The sequence below is a fragment of the Triturus cristatus genome, chromosome 4_1 (assembly GCF_964204655.1).
Source record: "Triturus cristatus chromosome 4_1, aTriCri1.1, whole genome shotgun sequence".
Lineage (NCBI taxonomy): Eukaryota > Metazoa > Chordata > Amphibia > Caudata > Salamandridae > Triturus > Triturus cristatus.
Window position 1 is genome coordinate 552,493,036 of NC_140585.1, and position 18,722 is coordinate 552,511,757.

At 50.1% G+C, this 18,722-nt stretch overlaps 1 protein-coding gene across 1 annotated transcript in view; it reads right to left on the reverse strand.

Annotated features, from left to right (window-relative positions):
* NUDT5 (nudix hydrolase 5) overlaps positions 1-18,722 on the reverse strand; it is a 304,683-nt gene that overhangs the window by 67,634 nt on the left and 218,327 nt on the right. The window contains exon 7 of the mRNA XM_085651095.1: positions 9,812-9,907. Coding sequence (XP_085507221.1) covers positions 9,812-9,907 — 96 coding nt within the window. The remainder of the gene's footprint in view (positions 1-9,811; positions 9,908-18,722) is intronic.

An 18,722-nucleotide genomic window follows, 5' to 3' on the forward strand; every position in this document is an offset into this window, starting at 1 on the left:
CTGCTCTGTGTACTAGTTGTCCAAACCCCAGGTGGTCATCTGGAAGTGATGGTTTGGAGGGATATGGTGTAGGGTCAGGCATATCTGGTAGAGGGTATGCCCTGTCGTCCAATGGTACAGTATCTGGGTTTGTGAACGGATTATTAAGATCATCAGGATCACCCCCTCCCCCTAGGTCATCATCATCATCATCATCCTGTGGGGGTGGTATATGTGATGGAGATGGTAGAGGTAATGGTGCTGAAGGCAGAGGGGGTGGGGTAGGAGGTGGAACAGGAGAGTAAGGAGGAATTGGTGATGTTGCAGAGTCCTTCTTTATAGGAACTGGGGCAGGTGTTGTGTCCGGTTTCCTACACGGTACAGCAGTGACATGTCCAGTTTTTGGATTAATATAGATCCTTTTTTGTGTTGGATCTGGGTGGAAAAGTTCTTGGTCTTGAGGAACAGACTTTGGCGCTGTTTTTTTCGGTTCCGATCGAGGTTTTGGGTGATCGGTAGAGTCTTTGGCTTTAGGAGGTGTATTATAGTCCTTAGCCGGTGGTTTCGATGCCGATGAAGGTGTCGGTGCCGAAGTTGAGTCTTTGAGCTTGGGAGCTTTCGGTGCCGGCTTGTCTATGGGCCTCGGTGTTTTCGGTGCCGAAGGCGCCGGAGCCGGTTTCGGTGCAGAGAGGTCTTGTGTCTTTGGTGCCGGTGGCACAAGGATATGTGGTTTGCTCGGGCCCGAGCCAGTGGAAGGCTTGTGTTTCTTCGGAGCCGAGCCCGAAGGCGGGGCTTCTGAAGGGTGTTTTCGATCTCGACTGGGGCCAGCTGGCGAAGTCTTGACCAATGCCTTTGGTTTTGGAGGGGTTGGGGTAGGGGCAGTGTTACTCACGCGTTGCCCTGGAGTAATGGGGTCGTCTGAGTCGTCTGCTTCTGAGATAATTTGAAGTTCCTCGGAATATTCTTCCGGGACATCGGGACCCTCATCGAAGAGGTTATCTGGCTCCGGGGCTGGTCTGTGTGCCATGATATGGCGTCGAGCTCTTCGATCCAGAATGGTCTTTTTGGATCGAAATGCGGCGCAGGCTGGACAGCTGGACTCGTTGTGTTCCGGCGACAGGCACAGGTTGCAGACCTTATGATGGTCACTGTGTGGAAATGTTGCTCCACACTAGGGGCATTTTTTAAACGGCGTCATTTCCATGAGCCGTAGGACTCACGGCGCGGATAGGTCCAATCGCCCGCGTCGACGTCCGGAACCGGTCCGATGAATGCGATGTCGAGTGAAGGTGCCTCGATGTAGTTCTGTAAAAGTTTTTCGCTTCGAAAGCTTGTTTTTGAAGTTTTCTACCGGAGTGAAAAAGTTACATCCGAACCCAATGGCGGAAAAAAACAATCTGAGGATGGAGTGGATGCCCATGCGCACTGTAGTCCAAGGGAGGAGTCACCTATCTCGTGACCAAAGATTTCTTCCGAAGACAACAACCTGCAAGCATCCGAACCCAACACCAGATGGCGATCTACTATCCTAAGTGTGTGATCTGCAGCTCATATGCCTCGAACCTAGAGTTCTACGAACACATTCTCAAATTCTTAGCCTGTACTGTACCTGGTATAGAACATATTGAAACACTGAAATACATAAAACCTATACACATCGGGGGCCCGTCGGAGCTGAGGCCAGAGCTGCTGGCACAGAACCATGCCTCAAACATCCGGTAGCAGGCTGAAGCATTTGGTGACAAAACTGAGGTGTTGGTGGTAGGCAGCAGTCAAAGGTGCTTGGAATGGTCATGGTGAGAACCTCTTGGCGAACGTCAAAAACCAGCCAAAGCAGTAAAAAGCCTAGGCGTCTGGATATGATGAAGACAGGCCCAAAAAACAGCTGGTTCATGTTTTGCCACTCTAACATACCTCAGGAAATTCCATTAGATGCTACAATTTCCCACAAGAAGGGTGGTGATAGAGTCTAATAAACTCACACTTATACTACAGTAACTTCCTTTACTTAGGAAGCCGAAATACGTTATCAATAGGCTCCTAGTGGTACAGAATGCCGCTGAGAGAATCCTGCAGAAAATATCTAAATTCTAATCAGCCAGACCAGCCCTATCAGCCTTCACTGGCTACCATTTCAAAAAAGAATTCACATCAAGGCCCTCTGCATTGCCCACCAGGCCATACACAGAAAAGGCCCTCTTATCATTCAGAACTTTCTCACCCCATATGCTCCAGGGAGGTATTTTCTATTAGGTAATCTGAGAAGCCTAGCCGTGCTGAAGATAAAAAGAATGAGGAGCAGAGGCCACTCCTTCGCGTTCCTTATGCCCACGCTCTGAAATACTCTCCCAGCCTTCCTCAGATGTCAGCAGTTGGAGGTTTCCTTCAGGAAACTTGTAAAGTTTTCTAGAGTGGTTTGAGGTAAATGGTCTTATCGCAACACCGTGTTGGGTTAGTTTGCAGTCAGCACTGGGAGGGCAGTTGGATAACCATGTGCTACATAAAAACAGCTGAATTGAATTGATGCTCCTTCGTCACGTCTGCCGATGTACAAGGAGAATCTTCAACTTCTTGTACTTCTTCCTCGCATCTAAGACAATGAGCTCTTGGAGCGGGTCCACGACCTCCCTCTCGATCAGGACAGAGACAGCTGAGGGTCTCCAGCCAGGTTGCTAACAGCATCTGAAAGAAACACGTTAGTTAGATTCCTCACCTTAGAATATCCCCAGGCGTCAGACTGGATCCGGAAGATTTTTCGTCAGCAATACCCCTTGCGCGTCGCTAGGCGTCGTCTGCGGCTCCGCGTCCGTCGTCGGCGTCGTGCGCCGGAATGACGTCGGAGTACTTAGACGCCGCCCTCGCGCGCTGACGTCAGTTCTTCTTTTTTCCGTGCCAGTAAGCGCACATCCGGGAGAGCTACCCCTTTCGTCACTTTTTGACTAACTTTTTGATCCTGTCTAACGACTCCGGTGCCGGTAGGATGCCTGGTTTCAAAGCCTGTACGGACTGTAGCCGCTTGATGTTGGTTACGGACCAAAACCGCCGGTGCCTTTATTGCTTGGGCCTCGATCACGACGCGGAGTCGTGCTCGGACTGCAAGGCCCTGACCTCGAAGGCTAGACGGAGCGGTCCCGTAAGCTTCTCGAGATTCGCCACTCGGCTCCGCGCGCCCCCTCGATCCCGGTCCAGGAGGAGGTCCAAGGATCGGTCGTGGAGCCGCAGCCGACGTCACCATCGGTCGTCGGGATCCAAGTCTTCGGGTAAGTCGAAGCATTCCAAGAAGTCCAAGAGGCGACACCGCTCTTCGGACTCCCCTCGTCGGCCGAGGGTCAGGGTGGTTCCACCCCCGCGGCTCCGGCGGAGCTGCAGGCGCCGCGCACGTCCCCATACCCTCCGGTCCCTGGGACTGACGCGACGCCGGCGGAAAGCAGTGCCTTCCTCTCGGCCATGAGGAATCTGGCTCCGCCGTCGGCGCCCGCTGGTGCGCCTTCGGGCCCCGCGGACCCGACTGGGCTGCCTTGCCTGCCGGTGGCTCCGGCCCCGGCGCCGTTGACGGCTCCGGCCTCGACGCCGCAAGCGCCCGTGGGACCCGTTTGAGTCCCTGTCGACGCCGGTCGACCTCGTCACGCCTCCTCCGCCGGCGTCGACACCGGTACCACCGCCGGCGTCGACTCCGTTCGACGTCGAGCCCCGGTTCAGTCACACTCCGGGCCCGGCGTCGATGGACGCCGCGATCGGCGCCGCTAGAGACACATTATGTCTACCGCCCGGCTCCGTTACTTTCTCCTCTACACCAGGAGTCGGATGATGGGGACAACTGGGAGGGATCCGAGGATCCTATGGCCGTTCAGGCTCAACTGTCCCAGGACTGCGCAGATGAACTGGGGGAGGCCAGTGGCCTGGATACCTCTCCAGACACTGGATTTGTCCCTCCTCCGACTGTGGCTTCGGAGGAGGGCGCTGCTTTCTCTGTGGTGCTGCGCAAGGCGGCCGCAGCCCTTGGGCTCGAGCTGCCTGCCGTGGCTGTGAGGACTAACGTCCTTACTGAGGTGCTTCAGTCTGCAGCAAGCTCCACTGAGCCTCTGCTGCAATTCAATGAGGCCCTCATTGACGTTCTGCAGGGCACCTGGTCCAAGCCCTCCACAGTTCCTCCTGTGGACAGGAACGTCGCCAGGCGCCACCGCCCTGCTCCAGGCGACCCCAGTTTTCTGTCCCAACACCCTACCCCTGAGAGCCTGGTTATCCAGGCCTCCACCTCCCAATCCTCTTTCCCGACCGCCCCGCCGGACCGGGATTCCAAGAGACTAGAACAGTTTGGCAAGAAGCGGTTCTCCTCCCTTAGTTTGGGCCTGTGGTCTTTGAACACCGCTTGTCTCTTGGACCGTTATTCCCACTCTCTGTGGGATGCGGTGGAGGACGCGCTGCCCCTGTGTCCGGAGGAGGTCCGGACAAGACTTACCCAGGCTCTGGCCGATGGGAGGGATGCCGCGCGACATGCTATACGATATGACTTGACACCACGGACTCGCTGGGTAGGGCCATTTCTACCACAGTGGCGCTTAGACGTCACGCCTGGCTGCGGTCCACGTCATTTTCGGGCGATGTCCAGAGCACTCTCATGGACATGCCCTTTGATGGCACTCGCCTTTTTGGCGAAAAAGCAGACAGTGCGCTGAATCGCTTTAAGGACTCCCGGGCTACGGCCAAGTCCTTGGGCCTCTCGGCCCCGCGGTCGCAAACTTCCGCCTTTCGCCCCTTTCGTGGCCAAGGAAGGGGTGCCTCCTCACGTGCGCCTAGCCACCAGCCGCAGAACCAACCTGCGCGTGGTCGCGGACGTGGTTTCCGCCGAGGAGGTTCTGGAGGACAACGAGGTCAGCCCACATCCACCCCGGCAGCATCCGCCTCAAAGCCTTCCTAGTCCGAGCTTTCAGGCCCATTCCACGCCAGTGGGCGGCAGAGTTCGCCATCACCTGCTCCACTGGCGGTCCATCACATCGGACAGGTGGGTGCTGCAAATCGTCCGAAGGGGCTACTCCCTCCCCTTCGAGACGACCCCTCCAGCTATGCCACCGCAGCACCACCGTATCTCGGGGGATCATTTGAATCTTCTCCACGAGGAAGTTTCGGCCCTCTTGGCCAAGGGGGCCGTCGAGCGCGTTCCGAGCCCAGAAGTAGGTCGTGGTTGTTATTCCCACTACTTTCTGGTTCCCAAGAAGGGCAAAGGGGGCCTACACCCTATCTTGGACCTCCGGAACGTCAATACCTTCCTCCGGAAGGAGAGGTTCAAGATGTTAACTTTGGCTCAGGTTCTAGCTGCCCTAGACCCCGGAGACTGGATGGTAGCGTTGGACTTGCAGGACGCATATTTCCACATCCCTGTCCTGCCGGCGTTACCTGCGGTTCACGGTGGGCCCAGAGCACTTTCAGTTTACCGTGCTCCCCTTCGGCCTCACCAGTGCCCCTCGGGTGTTCACGAAAGTGATGGCGGTGGTCGCAGCTCATCTGCGCAGATCAGGGGTTCCAGTCTTCCCCTATCTCGACGACTGGTTGTTGAAGGCGGGCTCGCCCCAGGCAGTCGTCTCCCACCTCCAGACTACGGCGGATCTCCTGCATTTGCTGGGATTTTCCATCAACGTGCCGAAGTCACACCTGAGCCCCTCTCAAAAGCTCCTCTTCATCGGAGCGGTTCTCGATTCGGCGCAGTTCCGGGTCCATCCACCGGAACAGCGGGTCCGGGATATACAGGCCCTGATTCCCATCTTTCGGCCTCTATCCTGGGTCTCGGTCAGGCTAGTGTTGCGGCTTCTGGGGCGGATGGCCTCCTGCATCCTACTAGTGCATCACGCCAGGCGGCGCATGCGGGCTCTGCAGTGGGACCTGAAGTTTCAGTGGGCCCAGCATCACGGCAACCTGTCCGACCATGTCTTGATCTCGGAGGGCACTGCACAGCAGTTGCAGTGGTGGCTCACGGACCGCGATTGGGTCAAGGGCAAGAGCCTCTCCCTTCCCCAACCGGAGCATGTCGTAGTGACGGATGTGTCCCTCCTGGGATGGGGTGGCCATATGGGAGAGGCGGAGATCAGAGGCCTCTGGTCTCCGGCGGAGTCTCGTCTCCACATCAACCTGTTGGAGTTGAGAGCGATCCGACTTGCACTGAAAGCCTTCCTTCCCTCTGTCAGGGGAAGTGTCGTGCAGGTGTTCACGGACAACACCACCGCCATGTGGTATTGCAACAAACAGGGCGGGGTGGGGTCGTGGACCCTTTGTCAGGAGGCTCTGCGCCTCTGGACATGGCTGGAACACCAGGGCGTCACCCTGGTGGTTCAACATCTGGCGGGCTCTCTGAACGCCAGAGCAGACGAACTCAGCCGCCGGTGCATGATGGATCACGAATGGCGTCTGAACTCCGAAGTGGCGCAAGGTCTCTTTCAGCAGTGGGGAGAGCCTTGGTTAGATCTATTCGCCACCGAAGAGAACGCGCAATGTCAGCAGTTCTGCGCGTTGGAATTTCCAAGGCGGCACTCGCTCGGCGACGCTTTTCGTCACGAGTGGAGTTGCGGTCTGTTGTACGCCTTTCCGCCTATACCACTTCTGCCCAGAGTGCTGAAGAATATCAGGCACGACCGGGCCCAAGTTATCTTGGTGGCTCCGGTTTGGGCACGAAGGTACTGGTATCCCGAGCTACTCAGTATGCTGACCGATCCTCCGATACGTCTGCCCCTTCGGGAGGATCTTCTGTCGCAGCAGCAGGGGACGGTCCTCCACCCAAACCTGTCCAGCCTCCACCTCCATGCGTGGAGATTGAGCGGCGGCAGTTGATGCCATTTGACTTGCCTCCTGAAGTCTGATATCATTCTGGCAGCCAGGCGTCCCTCCACAAAGACGGTATACGCCTGCCGGTGGAACAAATTTGTGGCATGGTGCACAGAAAAGGCTGTGCATCCCCTTTCTGCCCCTCTTTCTGAGGTTCTCCTCTTTCTTCTTTCTTTGGCCCGGCAGGGCTCTGCCCTGGGCACTCTGAAAGGTTATCTTGCTGCCATCTCTGCCTTCTTGCGGCTTCCTGATCAGCCTTCTCTTTTCAAGTCCCCTGTAGTTACACGCTTTCTAAAATGCATTACTCACACGTTCCCTCCTGTTCCTTTTGTAATGCCTCAGTGGGACTTGAATCTTGTCTTGACATTCCTGATGTGCGCTCCCTTCGAGCCTCTTCACAATTGTCCTCTTCGTCTTCTGACTCTTAAGACTGCTTTTCTGGTAGCCATCAACTCGGCTAGACGGGTGAGTGAGCTCCAGGCTTTATCTTCAAAGCCTCCTTTTCTGTCTGTTCATCCGGACAAGGTTGTCCTTCGGCCTCGTCCCTCCTTTCTTCCGAAAGTGGTGACTCCATTTCATCTTGGGCAGTCTGTCACCTTGCCCACCTTCTTTCCGCCTCCTTCCAAAGAGGAAGAGAGGCTCCACCGTCTGGACCCAAAACGTGCGCTCTCCTTTTATCTGGACCGCACAAAGCAGTTCCGGGTGGACGACCAACTTTTCGTTGGATACGTGGGTGCTAAGAAGGGGAAAGCGGTGCACAAACGGACCATCTCTCGGTGGGTCGTTTTGTGCATCAAAATTTGTTACTCCTTGGCAAAAAAGGACCCTCCTGTTGGGCTGCGCGCCCACTCCACTCGGGCCACAGCGGCTACTACTGCTTTGGGACGGGGTGTCCCTTTGCAGGACATCTCTCAGGCGGCGACGTGGGCTTCGCTACACACGTTTGCCAGGCATTATTGCCTTGACAGCCAAGTCCGGAGGGATGGCTTCTTTGGCCGTTCTGTCCTCCAGGACTTTCTGGTGTGATCTTGGTTCGCAGACCCACCACCGGGGATGGTATTGCTTGGGTATCTATTCTAAGGTGAGGAATCTAACTAACGTGTTTCTTTCAGATGAACAAGTTACTTACCTTCGGTAACGATGTATCTGTAAGAAACATTAGTTAGTTAGATTCCTCCCGACCCACCCATCCTCCCCGTTCTGCGAACTGACATCTAGGGTTAAGGTTATCCTTTTCAGGCCCCTAGATTTTATTTTTGGCACCAGTGTCGGTCTTTGCATGGCTCTGCGTTACTGGCGCGGAAAGCTATGTACAAGAACTGACATCAGCGCGCGAGGGCGGAGTCTAAGTACTCCGACGACGTCATTCCGCGCACGACGCCGACGACGGACGCGGAGCCGCAGACGACGCCTAGCGACGCGCAAGGTGTATTGCGGACGAAAAATCTTCCGGATCCAGTCTGACGCCTGGGGATAGTCTAAGGTGAGGAATCTAACTAACTAATGTTTCTTACAGATACATCGTTACCGAAGGTAAGTAACTTGTTCTTCAGGGACACCTCCCTCAAAGTCTTCAGTGCCATGTCCCAGCAGCCCAACCACGACTTGGAGTTGTGGTCCAGCTTGAGACAGCACAGACACACCAGATGTGGGTCCATAACCTAAATGGCACAATGACAGGTACCACACGGTTTAAAACCAGTCTTCCTCAAAGACATCACTTCGACACACCAGGAGGAAACATTATTCAAAAAAGAATTTGACAAAACGTCAAAATAATTCTGTCAAAAAGCAACAGAGGGGTAGCTCTTTATCAGTGCTAATTCGAGCAGAAAGAAAAGAAACAACGTCAGGGTGCTGAGGTGGCACCTACATAGGTGACGCAGTCGTTACTTCTGGCGTGGACGATGCCTAAAGCAGCAGCTTGACGCCACCCACTGGCACTCAGGGGTACAGCTCAAGCAAACATCTTCAGGATCCAGTCTGACGCCTGGGAAATTCAAAGGTAAGGAATTTGCGGATAGATGTCTCTAGCAGATAGCTATACATAACCGGAAACCCCACATTTATGAGACCCAGGCAAATACATATCTATACTACTTTAAGACTGAATTGTCAGTTTTTTATACATTTAATTCAGAAAGATAAATCAAAATGGCGAAATCTCTTCTGTCTCTCAATACTGTGATCATGTTCTTCCATCAGACCACAAGGATACCTGAACTGCATATGAAAATTCGCAAGAATTCCTGTGCCTTCTAATATGTACTTTAATACCATTATGTTTGAAATTGGTCAAAAAATTTAAACCAATGGTAGTCAAACCAAATATTGTTTGTTTCGGTTCACTACAATGAATATTGTAGTGGGTGGAGAATGGGCGGAGAACTGAATGGAGGAGGGGAGCTAGGGTTTTGTGAAATGTGACATTTGACTGTATTGAAGTTCTGAAAATGAGACATTTCTCTACTTTGCTGCCAAACCACACATTTACATTTTTGCATCCCCTAATACATACATAAAAGCAACACTAATGTTGTATCTAAAGATGTGTGCCAGGATCTGTGGGTCTGCTTAGCTACAGATGGAAAGTGTGTGCTTTGTGAATTTCACTCCCTGCTTCAAACTCACATAATCTCACTGCAGTGCATGATGGAGACAGAATGAGAGGTTGAGTGATTATGTGAGCCTCTCACTTGTTCTCACTACTTTCCAAGAGACACTATCCAGAACAAACTTGCACAGGTCTGATTAGCTTCACTGGTTAGAGATAATCACCTCATGTAGCTCTTAGTGATATGTCTGCAAATCGCTGGGTGCAATCATAAGCAGAAGTGTAACATCTAATAGCTGAATGTAGACTTTTTTGCACTGTCAACATCGAATAACGTTATTAAAAAAAGCAAAATAGAGTGCCTTCAACCTACAGTCAATGCATCAATTTACATAGGGAAAGCAATAATCTTCTAAATTCTAATTCACAATTTAGAAATCTGGACAGGAAAAGCTTAATAGCAACCTGGAGAACACTCTGCAACTTCTCCTTTATACCCAGTTTCCTCCTCAAGCTCCCGTAAAGCTGCAGTTTGTGGACTTTCATTGGCATCAATAAGTCCTACAAAGGAAATGAGAAAAACATAATTAGGCCCGTTTATGATCTTCTGTTTCAGATTATAAAACAAATACAACATTGTAGAAAACCTACATCTCTATATAAGGCACAAAAATAGGGTACACCGTGCAGAGGGGTCGGGTTTACAGAGACAAAAGTAGAGAATACTAACACTCAATTTTGTGGTACTCTGGATGAGCCGTTAGGCTTGTCAGAGGGTAGTGCTAGCATTTGCTGAACACACCGAGGCAATAAATGATGCACACACTCTATGAAGAGACCATATTAGAAAAATAGTACTTCTTTTTGTATGAATATTTAGACCAAGAACTTCGGGTCTAAGATCAATACTTTTCACAATACGAGAAAATCTGAGTAAATACAATATCCACAGTTGGGCGTAATTAAACACTATACATTTCCTATTGAAGGACAAAGACAATTGGAAAAAGCAATGGAGTACAGTGATTGTGTGGTTACCCTTTTAGAAGTTGGAAGAATCAGGCCAAGGTCCAAAGTGCCAAGGCCAAGTTATCAGGAGCTTCCTGTGTTTCTTGGGGAAAAAAGGAGACAAAAGGGACTTTGTATCTGGCACGCTACAAAGCAAGGGGCCACCTGTAAAAACAAAAGGGGAGTTGGAGGCAAGCCCGCGGGTTCTCAAGAGAAAGTAGAAGTCGCAAGAGCTGTGGGGTCTCAGGAGCACAGCTTGGTTGAAGATGCCCCGGCTGTAAGGCTGCAGTGAAGATGTGCAGCTGGACAAAGGCACTGAAAGATAAGCCTCGCAGTCATAGGCTGGCACTTTGGAGCGACGATTCGGAGGCTGATGAGCCACTGCTGAAGTGGGTCTCCAGAGTCCTGAAGTCCCTTGTCTGGTGCTGGCTCACTGTAAAGTTGGAGTCCGCCTGGACTCTGTTTTGTAGGTTTTTGCAGCAAGGGATCAGGTGCATCGCGTATTGGTACCTTTTAACCCCGGTGGGTCCTGGGTCCTCAAGATTTGGTATAGAGGTCGAACTGACCGTCCAGAGCAGAGGTACGCATCGCTGGTACTCGAAAACGTCGGTCGGGCTGGAAAGCTAGAGGACACTGGACCGGACTTCACTATCTCGAGAGTTCTTTAGAAATTTGTGAAGTGCTGATGACCCACCGGGGTTTGTGGAGGCCACCCAGTAAGCAGACTAGCTGAAGGATACAGATTGTAGAGTTCTGTAGTGGCAGGCATGAGTTTGCGCCAAAAGTCCGCCACGAGTTCTGCAGTTCTCGGTCCAACAGCGTATCTTCATTTGACATCTTGTGTTCGTGGAATATAAGTTCAGGGTCTGGGAATGTCACCTATATACTAAATCTAGGCGCATTTAAAAGGGAGTGACAGGTAGTGGCCGATGGGCCCCTTCCCTGGGTGTCCACACCCCCCATTATGCCCACCTCCCGTGCGAACAGTACGTAGCCCTAGCCTTGATTGGATAAGTCCCACCATCTTCAAGATGGCGGGCACTGAAATATGTGCTTCAGCTCGCCTCCTGCATCTGAGGGGTGGAGTAGGGGTGCATAAATCCTATTTTATTTTTTAAAATTTTCCTGCCTGTCTTCCTAGCAAAAGGGGTGAGGACAGAAAGGGGGGAGGGAGGGGGGGACTGCTCATATCAGGAGAGGCTAGGGTCTTGTTTCAAAGGCGGAAAGGCCTTTGAAGCTTCCCGCCACAGAAGTCTCTTCTTGACCAGGGGAAGTTGTGAACGCCTCCGCCCAGGACCCAGTTTGTTCTCTACCTCTGAGCACGCTGGCGTTCACCCCATGAGGTCAGACCTCGGTCTGGTGGTGACAGGCTGGCTTCGACCAGTAGGTGACCACACTAAGGGTTGGTAGGTTTCTTTTTGTTCCTCTTTTTTTTTTTTTTTTACTCTTTTTATTGCGTTTTCAGAACAAAAATAAACCACATTGCTACCATGCAAGGTAGCTTGTTAACAGAACCAAGATAAACAATGTGTGATTAATCGGTACAGAGTTCCAAGGCCTACCTAACGCAAATCAGTGACCATAGTTGGCTTTACAAAGAGGTATTGAAGTGATAGAGTGTCAAATTGTCTTGTCCGGAGAAATGCGTAGAGTTTGTTGTTGAAGAAATTGACGTAAAGGTTCCCAAATGTCTTTGGGTTTGGATGAGATCGGTAACTCCTCCGCGTACAGTTCCAATTTTTCTTTGCAATATACCAGGTCTTTCATCCAATGCATCACCTTTGGTGCCTGCACCCCCTCCCATGTAACAGCGACCCGGCGTTTAGCCATTAGCATTGCGATTCGTATAAATTGACATGTGGAATACAATACAGCAAGCAAATCAGCGGCGTGCATTGCAAGTCTATCCCGGACATCTTGTGTATATGTTGCACCACTTATTCCCAGAATTTAGCCACTAGCGCAAACTCCCACGCAAGATGCCAGAAGTCTGCATCTAGTTGATTACAGCGTTTACATCTGCTAGAGCAGGGTCTCCAACCGGTCGATCGCGAGCTACTGGTAGCTCGCCAAGGCCCCGTAAGTAGCTCGCGCTGGTAGCGTCACAATTTAGTAGCCTATTTACATTGTTGTAATAATTCGGCCTTTTTTATGGCGACGTTACCCGCCCTCACCCAAACCAGCTGCTCAAATTGAGCTTAGCTGGGAGGGGCGGGCCAAAAAGGATTGGTTGTTCCTCCATTAGTCTCTGCGCAGCCGCCACTTGCCTTTCAAACCCTGGCGGCGCGTTTTTCTTCCTGCGCGTCGAGTGCCGGTGCACAGCAGCAGGTATGGCAGAGCGGAGCGGCCGGTGCTGGAAAGCGTGCAGGTGGCGCAGGCAGTATTAAACTGCTACCGGGCCCTGTGGCGCCTGCCTTGTTCAGCCTGCCACCAGGTCGACCGGAGCAACAGGTAAGCTTAATGAGCCCTGCGCAGGCCTGATCAGCTCCACACCCGTAGCGAGCCCCTACCCTGGCCTGTTATTTTTTGTTGCATATTTATATAGCCGAGCGCGAACTCGACCCGAAGGTATTGGAGCGCTTTACATAGCACCGTATTTACATTACACATCCAGGCACGGGGAGATTAAGTGATTTGCCCGTATCTTCTTTTCCTATTAATGGAGATTATTAAAACCACTACAGGGTTACAGCGGTCGTGAGAGCAAAGGGCAGGTCTGGTCTATTGTGTTCTTGGTGGCATGGAATCGAGATGTGGTCATCTAACTCGAACAACAAACAACATGGTTGGTTCAAAACATCTACACACAAGTCCTGGCGCTGTTTGTCATGGTGCTGGCGTTGTGACCTTTGGCAACAGATTCCTGCGAGTTCCACCCGCTCCTGTCAAACTTACTCTGTAGTTATCTGAGAGCACACAGGAGCGCAGAGAAGAAGGTCAATGCTCTGGTGGCGCTACATTGAAAGAAGTGTTATAAATATTATACATAAAACGTGAGATAGTAAAGCACGGCGGTGCCCTGGCCAGCTGCAGAAAGGGAGACACAGACAAAACATCGTAAATAGTAATCTGCCAATCCATCCCGCCTGTGCCCGAGGGCAGTCGTGTCTCTGATGCTGCCCACTGATGCTGCCCCCCACCCGCCCTCTGGTGCATCTGAAATGCGTTTCACTGTTGTGATCGCAGACAGCGGAGGGTGCTCTATTCCCCAGCAGGTGCCTGGAGGGGGGAACTGGGATGCTGCCGAAGCAGACCGGGCTAATTACCAACTGAATTGGAGGGGAAACTCCTGCCCATCTGTCAGTCTCAGCAGAACCCCCAACCCACCCGCTCAGTCCCCTCCCGCTGCTCCCTCAGTCCTATCAACCACACATCAACTTGAGACGGCTGGGGTGCGGATGGCTCTTTTTCGCATTTGTTTCCAGTTTTGTGAGGCTGGCCACACCCCGTGGCATCACGGATAACGGACACCGAGCGTCCTCCGGGGTAGATGCAGGGGAGGCTGTCCCTGGCTGGACTACGCTCGCTCTAAAATTTAGAGTTTTTAGTTTTTATTTTACTTAATTTAAGCAGCATTATTTTGTTTTTTCATGTCATATTTTGTCGCATTTGTAGGATGGTATGATTTGGGAGGAAAGGAGTGCGCGCTTATTGCTCATGCGAATTATGGGTGAAAACTGGGGACGATTACTTTTTCGTTTTCATGCAATGATTATGAAGCTGTTTCTTGAAGTGTTTGCAGTGCATGTAAATAATTTTCAAAGCGGTCTCTTAAATGTTTAAACTTCTAGCCGATCAGGTCACGGGGTTAGAATTACACCTGTTTTTTTGGCGTGTACGTGGTTTAAAATAACGCACGGTAGTGGTTTGAACAAGACGTAATGCTGGCAGCAGGGAATGGAAGTGCACATGACGATGAGGTTGCCAGTTGCGGCTTTTTATGTGATTTATGTATTTATCCATTTGTTCAGAGATTACGAGGCAAGAAAAGTGACTTATCTGCAAAAGAGTGATTTAGTAGCTGGTTGAAAGCGGGACACAGTAATAGCGGAGAGAACAGTTTTGGGGTTTAAGCACATGCAAAATTAAGCTGGAGGGATGGGATTAGTTTCTGCATTTAAGGATATATTGATATTCTGATCTAGCAGTGCGACAAAAGGGTGCGCAGATGCGTGCCCCCTTGGATACTCATTGCAGTCCAGGGCACATGAAACCATGAAAAAAAACCAGATTAAAACGCTGCCTTGTAATGTAGATCCTATCTATGACTCATGATCTTTCTCGTGTTTCAATTAAGCTTCATGTTTGCACACTGCAATGAAACTGAAAACAGTTTTGTTTTCCGCTTCAAGAGCTTAACAGTGTTAAATGCAAATCATTAAAATCATATACATACAATTCTTAATTTGCAGAGAAATACTTCAATTGCATAAAAGAGGATACGTGCTCAAATTACCAGGTTTACCTGAAATGTTATAAAACAGTGTTTCTTATGAGTGTCACTTTCTAAGGCTCACTTAAATAAAACATTAGGCATGCTTGCTGCCGTGTTGACATTCCGTCTCATGGCAGATAATTTGGTGATGCAATGCTTGTAAAAACGTCAAAAAGTGTCCATCACGTGGAGGGAAGTTGCATCATGAGCCATTATGTACCAAGTGTTCTTGATGCTGGTGGGTGTTCTCTCTGCATCCATTATGTACCATGTGTGTGTGCTGACAGGGTGTACAATGCACATCATGCAAAAACGTGCCCATTCTCTGCAGTGAGGGTAGCTGGCCAAGTGTGATAATGCACAAAACAGTTTTGAAGAGGGATACTTTATTTTAAATTAGGAAAGTTTTGAATCACAAATGTAATTTAAGTAGCACACTAATACAAAGGCTGGAAGAGCAACGTGTAAATGTGTCTTAATACAAATATATGTCCATCTTCCATTTCCAGAGATGCCAGTGGACACGTCACATGCAGCTCTCAACCAATCTTGGCTTTCTGCTCAATAGAACATTGCATTGTGGGCCTTGTGTATGTGCTTTTTGGATTGGAATTTTGGGCGCTAAATGTCGCCATGCAAAACTTTATCTAAAAGCCTGAACTGTCTGAAAGTGTTACAACCGATATTAAGTCACTTGGCTAGGCAGGATATTATTATATTCATGTCAGTACAAATATAAACCTCCTGCCCTCATCAATACACAAACTACACTTAGCGGTTGCGCAGCCAACTGTAGTTCAAACACTGTAGTATCCATACAACTGGGCGTTGGGGGTCTCTCGGAAAAATGCGCGAGTTGCTGGGCCTTTAGTAGCTCACGATGAATTTGATTGACCGGAAGTAGCTCTCACTACAGAAAAGGTTGGAGACCCCTGTGCTAGAGTCACGCACGCCAAATTTGTATAGTTTGAGGGGTGTGTGGTACACCTGATCGAGGAATTTAAAGTGTATGATTCGTAGGTTGCCATTGGGAGGGTGTTGGCTGGTCAGCTTGCAGATGTGTTCCCACTCTACATGCGTTAGGGGGGAAGGCAGTTTAGTGTTCCAACGGACAAGACTCTTATACGATGCGCTGGGTGTTTAGGCGTGTATTGCTCTGTATAATTTAATAACTAACTTTTTACGTGTAGGAGTAGTTAGTAATTTCTGTAAAGATTGTAGAGTGGGTGGCTCCTCCGGATACATAGTATAATGGGATTTAACTGCATATTGCAGCCTATGGATTGTGAACTGAAATAGTGGCGTGGCGTGGGGTTGGTGATGTATTGGAGATCTTCATCTGTAATGAACTTGCCTTCTGGATAGAGGTCCTGCATGGTGACGAAATCCGCCTCCCTCAGTGATCTCACAAGGCCGTCTTCTTGTGTCACTGATAAAGCGTCATGATGTGCTAAGGGCAATGCAGGGGCATTTATAGGTAGTTTAGAAGCAAGTTGGCCTATGGAGAGCCATGCTGCAATTGTCGTATCTAATGTGTTGATTTCAGTTTTTGGGTTTCTCGCAGAGTAGGCGTGAGAATGCCTGAAAGGGAGGGGGTCGGATGGGCGTCTCCATCTTCCACTGCTACAAGTGGTGCATAAGCATGGGGATTAACCCAATAATACACATATTGTGCTTGGGCACCTAAATAATAAGTGTATAAATCTGGCGCACTGAACCCGCCCTTGGTATAGTCAAGTGTGAGGGTTGCCCAACCGATACATGCCTGTTTGCCTCCTCATATTAACTTGAGGAAGGCTGTTCGTAGGACTTTAAAGAAGTGCCGCGTCACTTATATTGGAATATTCGAGAACAGGTATAAAAATCTCGGTAAAACGACCATTTTTGTAATTGCAATGCGATCGGCTAGGGATAGCGGCAAAGCGGACCACCTTTCAATTTGCTGATCAAGTGTGGTGCATGCTCATCCGTAATTTTCTCGTAGTACGACTTCCGGGTCTCGATTGATCCAGATGCCCAAGTATTTAACAGGATCGGATGTCCACACTAAAGGGTATTCCATAGAAGGCTGGGAGGTGATAGCCGTCAACGGCATTATCACCAGTTAATATCAAGTCCTGAGAATAACCCAAATCTAATATATTCTCTCAGTTCTTGTGGAAGGTAGCGTTCCGGCTCCCTGATGAATAAGACCATGTCATCAGCGTAGAGAAATATGCCCACCGGGCGGTGCATAAAATGAAGTGCCGTTTCCCTAGGTCTTTGACGGATCACACACGCCAGAGGCTCGAGTGCCAAAGCAAATAATAGAGGCGATAAGGGGCAGCCTTGCCTGGTGCCTCGTTTAATTGGGAATGGCTCTGAAGTTAGACTACCCACTCGCACCCACGCTGACGGGCCATTATACAACAGACGCACCCATCCCAGATATATCGGTGGGAATCCCATCCTTTGCATAGTAGTAAAAATGTAGCTCCATTCTATGGAGTCGAAGGCTTTGGCTGCGTCTAGCATTACGGCCACTGCATGTAGGTTCGGGTCAAGCACGTGCAGCATTGCAAAAATGGTTCGAAGATTGTGGGAAGTAGACCTTTCCGGGATGAAACCTGATTAATCCGGAAGGACCAGGGAGGGCATCAGAGGTTGGAGTCTAGTGACTCGAACTTTTGCGAGTATCTTGGCATCTAGATTAATCAGGGATAGAGCCCTATAGGATTCACATCTGTCGGGTGGTTTTTCCTTTTTTAACAGAGTAATGATTAATGCCTGTCGAAGGGACGGCGGAAGGACACCCGATTCATGTGCCTCAGCATACATTTCTAATAGATGCGGGGTGATTATGTCTGCAAATTCTTTATAGAATTCGGCCGTGAGGCCCCGCCACTTTCTTGTTGGGCAAGTCTCGTATTGCGGCTTTGAGGTCTGGGTCATCTGTGGGTTGACTCAGATAGGCACAATAACCGTCCGCTAGCCATGCACATGCAATATCTGCCAGATATTCTTCTATGTCTAAATCAAGCATGGGCACTTGCGATTTGTACATTGCGGCGTAGTAGTTCCGGAACTGGCCCACCAGCTCTAAAGGTGAGTAGTGTTCTACTCCTTGAGTATCAGTGAGTTTGTCTATGTGATGATATTCAGTGCGATTTTTGAGTTTGGCAGCTAGATTCCGACTTGGCCTACCTCCTTGCCCGTATGCTCTGGCTATATGTCTGCGTGAAAGGTAGCGAATCTCTGATTCTGCCAATGTGTCATATTCGAGAACCAGTTCATGGATCCAGGAAAGAGTTACTTGACTTGGCCACTCTACATAAACCGCTTCCAGAGCCTACAATGTGGTCTCTATCTTAGTCAGTTGATCTCTAATATCTCTCAGTATACCTGCTGTGGTACTGATGGTTGGTAGGTTTCTCTGTGTGCATTTAATTGTTTTATAAATTTGACACTGGAATCCATGCAGGTTTATTAAAAAAAAAGATGTTTGGTACCAAACATCCCATAATACAGTGAACCCATCATGGAGATGGAGAACTCGTAATGACGACCGTCCAGACTATGCACTCATTATGGCTTGCCTGTTCACTTAAAATATCTTATAATCGACATTGATATGGCAGGGACAGATTTGCTCATGGAGATGTCCTCACAGGAGATATAGTGCACCCTACCTTAGGGCTATAAGGCCTGCCAGAGAGTTGTCTTACCTATATCCCATGCAGTGTCTGCGGGCATGGCACATAGGGATGTTTGCCATGTTGACTCTTCGGTTTTGTCCGAACAAAGGCACTCAGTCTGCGATGGCAGTGTGTAGGGCCTTGGTGACTGAACCCTAGGACGGCACATTTCATGCTGCTACCCTTGGGGTTCCTCTTCAGTGCCAATGCCCTAGGAACCAGGGGTACCACTTATTAGAGACTTACAAGGGTACTGAAG